Source organism: Elephantulus edwardii, unplaced genomic scaffold (assembly GCF_000299155.1).
Source record: "Elephantulus edwardii isolate Elephantulus edwardi_28Jun2011 unplaced genomic scaffold, EleEdw1.0 scaffold00263, whole genome shotgun sequence".
In the NCBI taxonomy this organism is placed as follows: domain Eukaryota; kingdom Metazoa; phylum Chordata; class Mammalia; order Macroscelidea; family Macroscelididae; genus Elephantulus; species Elephantulus edwardii.
In genome coordinates, this window is record NW_006400013.1 from 2,265,497 (window position 1) to 2,275,464 (window position 9,968).

At 34.3% G+C, this 9,968-nt stretch overlaps 1 protein-coding gene across 1 annotated transcript in view; it reads right to left on the reverse strand.

Annotated features, from left to right (window-relative positions):
* HERC1 (HECT and RLD domain containing E3 ubiquitin protein ligase family member 1) overlaps positions 1–9,968 on the reverse strand; it is a 185,261-nt gene that overhangs the window by 164,763 nt on the left and 10,530 nt on the right. The window contains exons 3-6 of the mRNA XM_006899631.1: positions 4,721–4,915; positions 3,639–3,950; positions 1,441–1,537; positions 533–676 (exon numbers count right to left, since the gene is read on the reverse strand). Of these exons, the coding sequence (XP_006899693.1) occupies positions 533–676; positions 1,441–1,537; positions 3,639–3,950; positions 4,721–4,915 (748 nt within the window). The remainder of the gene's footprint in view (positions 1–532; positions 677–1,440; positions 1,538–3,638; positions 3,951–4,720; positions 4,916–9,968) is intronic.

A 9,968-nucleotide genomic window follows, 5' to 3' on the forward strand; every position in this document is an offset into this window, starting at 1 on the left:
ATCGGGATGGGTGTGTCAGAGGCGGTGCGGTTGGCGCAGGATAGATCAGGGTTTAGGGCTGTTGTGCATAGGGTTGCTATGAGTCGCAAACGACTCGACGGCACATAACAACAACAACAACAACAACAACATGGTATACAGCTGTCCATTTTATTTTTAAAACGACATGTATGTAGAGTTCTACGTATAAGCGTATTTGTATCACATATATGCATTATATTTAGAAGTTCATCCATCAAAAAGTTCCTGTGGCACAGTGGGTGAAAAATGGCCTCTAACCAGAAGGTCAGTGTTTTTAATAGACCAACAAGAAATCTCTCAGAGACCCTATAGGGCATCCTGTGGGGGTGTTATGAGTGGGAATCAACTCTATGGCAGTAAGCGGTTTTAACAAAGTGTTAACAATAGTTAGAATAATGTTTCTAGAAACACTGGTTTTTCTTTCCTTTTCCTTGTATTTAAGTGTTCTACAAGAAATATACCATAACTTAAAAAGAAAGAGCCAAGACACCAGTCTATCATTTTGACATACCATTGTCTCCTCCTCCAAAAGACCACACAGTTCTTCCATCTTTAGATAAAGCAATAGTGTGTGAACTGCCACAGGAAACCTCTCCAACATTGCTAATATCTTTGACTAATGTTGGAATATTGCGGCTGTTACTGTCACCGTGACCTGGGATAAAACGTAAGCATCAGAAAAATAAGGTTGAATTAACTCTTTTTCTCTAAGCCCTTACTTTACAGGCGGAGTAAATATTTAAGTTAATAAGATTAAAGTTTTGAGTGCATGCACATGCTTTTTAAAGAAATCTGAAAACCTGAATCATTTCCAACAGATTCACAATCAATCCTCCAAGCTATCCTAAAACTGATGCACCCTTCCTATACCATTTGAACAATCTATTTATGCTGTTCTTTCGGAGGCCTGGTGGTGCAGTGTTTAAAGGACAGGGCTGAGAACCAACAGATCAGCAGTTTAAATTCATCAGGCATTCCTCAGGAGGAGGCTGTAGTAGTGGTTTGCTTCTGTTATGATTTACAGCCAGGGAACCCTATGGAATAGTATGACTCTGTCCTACAGGGTTCGGAGTCAGACACTCCATGGCAGTGGGTCTCACAGCACTTAACTAATGCTATCTTGTATCACAATCATGTGGATCTATTTGCACTACTATAAGATTATTAACTTCCAGTTCACCATCTTTAATACTGAAACTCTCCACCGTCGACTCACAAAACACACTGAGTAAATACTTGCTAGATTGAACTACATCTTAAACATCAGCACTAGAATCTACATATAATTTAACTTTCTTCCTCTAATCTTAAAACTAACAAAATGTGTAACAGTCATTGGCTATCAAATTGACTTATCCTTGCTTCTCTGTAACTATCCTAATTTGTTATTCTGATACAGTAACTTTTAAAAAGTCTTACCTAATCGTCCAAAGTCTCCTTCACCCCATGTGTATAATTCACCATCCTCTGTCACAGCTGCACTGTGTCTATATCCAGCTGATACACAAACAACTACCTGAATTACACACAAAATGAATTTGATGAGCACATAAATGCTAAAGCATATAGTTCTTTTACAGTTGATCCTATGCACAGAGACTCAGGGATGCTGACATTTACATTTTACCTAGAAATTGCCATGTATCACTTTAGAGGCTGTATCTAGCCAAGATAGAAAGTAAGAGGTGAAATATACATTATGTTCTACTTGTAAACCTAGCACAGGAATGCATTCACCTGAAGGAGAAGATACTTTCTGGAATTCACACAAAGTCAGTGTAAGGGTTAGCAGGGACCCTAACTTGGTCAATTAAATCACTTGTACAATTACTGTGTAACCAATCAAGCCTGTATGCAAAAAGTCGGGAAGAAACAAGCATTCACAGAACAAAGTCAATTTTTAAAGTGTTAATAGAAGACTTCCAGTCTTGACTGATAAGAAAAATTGATTACATCATAGGAATAACTCTCAAAAAAGAAACTACTACAAATTTTAAAATCTATGTAGTATAGGCTTATATTAAATTCTTTATATACCTCTTTATATTTAAATTGCTAAGCAGTTGATATATGGAATCAAGATAATACAAATAAACTGCAGCAACATTTTTTAACTCTGACAAAAATCAACTGCTACTGAAGAAGGATAAATAGAAAAAATATCTACACTAAAGTGCAACCAAGGTGCTCCTTAGAGGCAAGGATGGTGAAGCTTCCTCTCACATGTTTTGGGCACGTTGTTCAGAGAGACCACTCCTTAGAAAGACATCACGTTTGAGAAGGTGGTGTGTCAGTGAAATGGAGGAAGACCTTTAACAACATGAACTGACACATGACTACAACAATGGGTTCAAGTGTATCAGAGATGAAGAGGATGGCACAGGATAGGGCAGGGTTCCAATCTGTTGTTCACAGAATCACTGTTAAATCATAGTTGACTCAATGGCAACTAAAAATAAGAAGTAGCTTTATATCTTCTTAATCTCCAAAATCCAGAGGTCACTTTAGGAAATTAAGTTTATATGCAATTAAAAATACTGAATATTTAATACATGCTTGGTACTATGTGAAGAGCTACTGATATTTTTATCTATTATTATTATTATTAAATTGTATACATTTTTAATTCACACTATTTATACTATGTTACATATTTGTATTATAAAACTGAACTTAAAAAAGGAATATAAGGAAAGCAAATTACAAAATATTATAATGAAGGAAAAATAAGACACTAGAAAGACCAAGAAAATATAACTTCAAATAGTATTTAAGTTTCTAAGGATCCATATTCAACATTTTATAATGCATCCTCTGATGTTTTAAAAGTGGACTATGCCAAAGTTCATTTCTTTAGGTTTGGTATTTAAGGTAAAGTGTTAGAAGTTATAATAATGTAAAATTATTTTGGTGCCCACGATGTCAAAGAATCTCTTATGAAATGAAATGTGCCATTACAATTCTGGAATGAAATTGAAATTTTATAAAGAATTTCATATGATGAAACTTTCACAGGAAGAATGTAACCTTATAATGGAAGACTATTTAAAAGATGAGGAAAATACTTTCATTTCTTTAAAAAAAATAAAAGAGGAAAACTAAGTTGAATTGTTTCAAATACTAAAACATGACTGAGAAAGTTATTCAACTCTTCTCAATTACTTAACTACCTTAAATATCTCCTCTTCAAAGTCTCTGAAAATGCCACTTCTTCTGAGATAACATCTGACTTTATTATCTACTATCACAACAGGCATGCTTCTATTTTTTTCTCTAAACCTATCGGAAGTATTTAGTTTGTTAATCTTCTCTAGCTCACTCAATTAAAGGATCTTGTTTGCCTTGTTTACTGCTGTTTTTCTAGTGCCTGACAAGACTACTTGGTACTTGAAGACAATAAACATTTCATGGATGCTTTCCTATTTGTAAAATGAGAATTAAAAATTACCACACAAACCTGTTACAGGGTTAAAATGAAGTATTATATGAAAAAGTGTATTTATAAAAGATAAGTCAAAGGGTAGGGTGAGCATCTTCAGAAAGAGCACAGGACAATCATCAATTATACCATCACAGCTTCTAATTCTCTAAAATAGAGGAGAAGGAAAAGTACATACCTTTCCCTGCAGAGGGCCCTGGATAAGTTTGGGATATTTTTGTGTTGAACTATTTCCATGTCCCAGTTTCCCATAATCACCATCTCCCCAGCTAAAGACTTCTCCTTCTGTTGTAAAAGCTAAAGTGTGGCCATCTGATCCTTTGGAAGATGAAACCTTCTTGATGGATCTGTGAGGCTCAAATGTTAACTTTTTTAAAGTAGACTGATTATTGGAATCTCCGAGGCCCAGTCGCCCATAGCTGCCTTTACCACAGGCTCTTACAGAGCCGTCTGTAGAGATTACAAAAGTGCAATACTGTCCAGCTTCAATCTACAAACAAACAAATAAAATCATAAATATAAAATGCTTCTATGATAATCGAAGTACAATATTTAAGGCTAGTTTTTTTAAAAAGTCTAGAAGGAAGTTTTTTAAAGCATAATACAACATGACTCTCCATAAAGAACAATAGAAAATTAAACAATGTTCTTTCTTCTTGTTGACTATTATCAACATTAAATTCATGTATCTTTTCTTTCAAGGTTATCTAAAGGTAATGGATGAATAAAACAATAAAGTAAAATTTTTTTCTTCTTATAATTTGGGATAAGCAAGAAATAAAAATTTTCCTATAAATTCATTAAAGTCACTGTGAGAAGAACTACAGTAAATTACTATGAATCTATTAAAAAAAGTTTTAATGAAAAATAATAAAACAGGTAAAAAAGGTTCTAATTTGACAAAAATATAAAAAAGTTATCATAATAAAAAAACAACTTTGCAAAAAGAAAATTATAGTTTTTATTGAGTCTCATTCATGATTCATGCTGTATACAATGGTAAAAACTACTCTTGTTTATAACTTTTTAAAAAATCCAGGTTCCAATTTAACTTTTAAAACTTGGAAGAGTTATTATGTTATGGGGAATAAAAGATATTTTTTACTATTCAAGTGAAAAATTGCAGTATAATATGAAAACACTGTAGATAAGAACAATAAATACAAATTTTTTTGCTCAATTAAAAAACATTCTTTATATTTTAAAAACAAATATGTACAACTTGTAAGCTGAAAGCTATGAAGACTATAGAGAACTCACAGTCTGAGCATCAGAGAAACTAGGAGCCAGCTTAGGCTGCAATATTTTCTCCTGTGTGCCTTCTACTAACTGATGGCTGCTGTTGCTCCCCCAGACATAAACCTCACAGGTTTCCGAGACGATGGGAGCATCACCAGTCTGAATGCTATCTGGGCTAGCACACGTTCTCGAGTAATCAGAAGCCATCCTGCAAACCTATTAAAATAAAAAACATGCAACACATAGTGAGTATTTCATCACCCATTTTTATACTTTCCTTCTTCTAATACTCTTAGCTGCTAAATAGAAGGCTATCCTGCAAAAAGATGAAAGTCCAGAGTAATTCAACATGTTTGTGTCCAAGTATTTAAAATACAAATATAAAATAAAGTCATAAAAGTTCCACGCCTCATTCACAGAGGCACAGGATCCAGGATGGCCACCCCAGTTGCCCTAAAAAAAGAACTTATCTAAATGAGGTGTCAATCCATACTCTATTTACACCAAAAATGGGTATTATATTTTTAATTTCTGCAAATTCAAGTGGGGGGAAGGAATCCCATTACTTTGGTATCATATTTCCTTATTATCAGCAGAACTAACTTTTAATCTATTTGTTTACTATATTTTGTGAAGTGAACTAACATCTGCCATTTATTAAACTTAATGGGGTTTTTATTGGCCTGTATGCAATCAATATAAGAGAGATATTAACTCTGACTCCAGTATTGCCTACTTTTTCATTTTCTTTGACTAAATCCTATCAAGCAAAACAAAGAATCTTCAAAAATCAATATATCTGGTTTGCCAGCCCTTAAATAGTAAGATACAATTTTAGCTAGGATTTTTAAAACATTACCCAAAACAAGAAAATACATGTATAAATATTTTTTATGAACATGAAGCCATTAGCAAAATATGGAGAAGTGAAAGCTGAAACCAATTTCTTGCTGTAAAGTCAGTTTCAACTCATAGTGAAGCAACATCCCGGGCAGAGAATTATCCCCATGGTGTTTCTAGCACTGTAATCTTTACTGAAGCAGTCACAGCTTTTCCCCACAGAGCAGGTGGTGGGTCTGAACTGCCAACCTTTTGATTAACAACTGAGTGCTTAAGCAATGAACCTTCAAGGCTCCTGATTCCTAATAAGAGATTTTAAATTATACTGTTGACAAGAAGAAGATGGTATGACAAGAGGGCTACAATTTTTTTATCTAAAGATCTATAACTACAACTGGGCTTATTATACGAAATCACAGGAAGGAGCTCTGGTGGCCTAGTGACAAGAAGCTGAACTGCAATCCTGAAGGCACTAGGTTCAAATCCACCAGATGCTCCACTGGAGAAGGAGGGGCAATCTCTTCCTGTACCAGTGGTATCCAATTCAATGGTACACACTCAACAACAAACAAATAAAACTTTTAAAAATCACAGGAAAAATGAAAGGTGAAAACAAAATCTAATCAGAGAACATTTCTTAAAAATCTGATGGGTAGGTAGGATTCTGAGAAAATGGCATAGTAGAGTTCTCTAATCACTCTGAAACAGCACACAGAGAAACTGGAAAGCAAAATTCTAAACCTATGTTTATCATTCACAGCAAAACTAGGTGATAGCACCAATGATTCAAAAATATAATTAGGTGAGGACAAAGCATTACTTAACACAATACCAGAACATGCCATCATCTGTGCATGAGGAATCAACAATATTAACCAGACCTCAGACTAAGAGAAGCCCAAAACAGTCAGTCAGCTGAAAGTATAGTGAGCCAATCTGAGAATAGCAAGTGCAACTGGGAAGGGTCAGCCCTCTCTAATAAGTGAGTTCAAGAGGTCTATGATGAGAAGATCGAAAATATATTCTGCTTTGTCACTGACTAGTCAAAGCTCACTTATAATACAGGGTTCACACACTAAAAGGAAATTACTGAAAACAGAACCAGAAAACAGTAGGAGAGTAATAACAAACAGAAAAGGAAAACATTGTTAAGAGAGAAACAAGCTGGGAAACCACCCTTACAAAATTTGTTTTTGTTTAAAAAATATTATATAAAAACAACTATGAAGTAGAAAAGCTATCTTAAATCCCACCCACATTCTAAAGGCTCAGGACAAGGAATTTCACATAAAAGGAACATAAAAGTATCAAGGTCAAATCTCATACAAAGTTACTATAAGAAAGAAAGAACAGTGTGTGGTCCTATTACTCTAAACGTGCCCAATCTGATTAGAAACAAAGAGGATAAGCAGAATAATAAAAACTATAGGTCTATAGCCCACAAAGCAAATCAAATCGTAATATATTTCAGTTTGCAAACTTTCACTCAGAATAAAAATTTACCATATTTAAAAAGATGATAAAAGAGATTAGTGAATAAAATGAGGTGGAAGAAAAATGGGAATGTGAGTTAGAAAGACTCAGAAATGAAATGACAGAACTCAAGAAAGAATTAGAAATAAAATTTCATTTTCAAAAATTAAGACAGAGTAGCACGCTTAGGATTTTCAAGGGGAAAAAATGTGAAGCAAAGATATTATAGTCTCAAAATCAACCTTCAAGTGTAAAGGGCAAAGCAATTATCAACATGAAAAATTTCAGGAAATCTTGTTCCTGGGAACCTTTCTTGAAGAATCTGTGAAACAAGGAGCTTCAGAGAAAAAGGGGGGGTAGGGGAGACTATAAAGATATAAGTACAGACACCAGTGGTTAGCTTTAAATATGTACCTAATTACTTGTTAAGCTTAGATTAAATGATAGTTAAAAGGCAGAAAGCATGTAATAACCACATGCTCTGACTGTGTAGATAAAATATAACTATAAAAGATGAGGAAAGCATATGTTTAAAAACTTAATGGGTTTCGTAATCATATAAAAGTACTATTTATCTTGTTATTTTAAGATTGGGGGAGTGTGTGTGAGAAAAAGAGAGAGAGATGATTAAAACAAATGAGTAATTATAGGATATTCTGATTCTATTACCACTCCATCTTTGAGAAGCATCATCTTCATTTTGAAGATAAAATTAATGTAGAAAATGTTAAGTAAAAATTCTGTAATTATATATATATATATAATAATTTTTAAATATGTATGTACCTATACCATGTTATAAAATACAAGTCTAGAAACAATGATCAAATTGGTATTGATGAGCATCTCTGGCACCTTGATCGTGGTCTATGTCTCACTTTAACACACATATACACAAGCCTTTTAGATAAATAGCTAACTGAGCCCAAGTCTGGCCAAGAAATGTAAAAAAAAAAATTGTAAATAAGACTGAACAATTTGATATATTAGACAGCAAGGAAGTTATCAAAGATCACTAGGCTTATGCGAAAAGAACTTAGGAGTTATCCTGCAAAGGTTCCATTGGTCAAGGATGGAACTATACAAACATCATTATAATTAATATTTCAATAGATTTTAACTTAAACATGCTTAAATCCATCAGCTCATAGTACTATTTTTAAAACAAAATTAATTAGTCAAATTTGGAAGATGACAGGGAGTCAATTTATTAAAACTAGTAAATTTTTTTAAAAGGAAAGGCAGGGGAGAATCAATCATTTAGCCTGCCCTTCCTATATGAACTATAACAGAATTAGCAAGGAATCAAAGGCAGAAGCATCTCTCTGTAAAAACATTTCAACTAATAAATGAAAAAAAAAGATATTAAAGAAGTTGAAATCTTGAAGCAACAATGAGTTAAGGGATTTCAGCATAAGTACCAAGGAACACTGTTACCACAGAGAGATGACCATTCATCATGCTTTTCTTGATGCAAGACTTCCCTATCATATGTAGTCTTCTGAGCGAAAATAAACCTAAGATTGAGCTGAGCAAGTCACTGAAACTCAAAAAAATACAGGGAGACAAAACAACTATGAGATATCATCACACCACATTCAGAATAGCAAAATTGAACAGAACAGCAAACATCAAATTCTGGCCAGGTTGTGGAGAAACTGGAACCTGTTGGTGGGAGTGTAAAATGGTGCAACCACTGTGGAAGGCTGTATGGCGCTTTCTCAAAAAGTTGCAACTAAAAATACCATATGACCCAGCAATTCCACTACTGGGAATTTATCCTAAAGAAACCATAATTGCCATTCAAGCAGATAATATGCACACTCATGTTTACTGCAGCTTTGTTCACAATAGCAAAGAGCTGGAAACAACCCAAGTGCCCATCAACAAATGAATGGATAGAGAAGCTCTGGTATATTCACACAATGAATACTATGCAGCACTGAAAAACAAGGAACTCATGAAATAGTATGCAAAATGGGTGACCCTGGAGGGCACTATGCTGAGTGAAATATCTCAGCCACAAAAGAACAAACATTGCATAGAGCCACTGTTGTAAAATGGGACTGACACTGGGGTTGAGAGAAGACAGAGAAGGAGGGGAGGAATGATGTATACTGCATTGAAACAGATGAGGGAGAGAACTGTTTAAAAGGGATATATGATTGGGTATTACTGTCATGACAGGAGTCCAGAATAAAGGCTGCACAGTAGATTGGACTTGGGGGGAGAGATTACATAACAATAAAAGAGGGGTTTGTTTGGGTTTTTTTTTTACTTTTCAAGGAGAAGAGTGAATAGGGGAGGCAGGGAGAAAAGTACAACAATGAATGATTGGAAACCCTAAGTCTCTGTAAGCTTTAATTATAATTAATTTAAAAAAAAAATACAGGGAGAAACATACTGAGCTGAATTCCCAGTAATCAGTAGAATTAAGATTGAGGGAAATTCTACAGGCTAAAAAAGTCCAAGTTCCTGAACAAATATATTTGAGGATCATCAAATAATGAAAAAACTGAGTTGGTTCACTCATATAATGTTCTTCAGTCCCTCTCATATGTAATAATTTTATACTGGTTAACATACAAAGGTCATAAAGTTCATATACATTGTTTTTCACACCAGACCTGCATCCCATAAGGACAAATACTGTATAAAACCATTATTGTAGAATGAGTACGGGAATCTAAGGTGGGGGATGCTGGAAGTAGAGTGGTGAGGATGTGTGTGGGGGGAGGGATTAATCATGGGGTCATACAACTTGATGGGTGGGGGAGCTGAGGGAAATGCAAATGATCTGGTGTGAAAAATAATGGATTTGAATTTTATAAGTAAACTAGTATAAAAAATTAGAAAGGATTCAGGGTTCCAGTTTCTCCACAACCTCGCCAGCATTTGTTGCTTGCTGTTCTGTTAAATTTTGCTATTTTGACTGGGGTGAAATGATATCTCATAG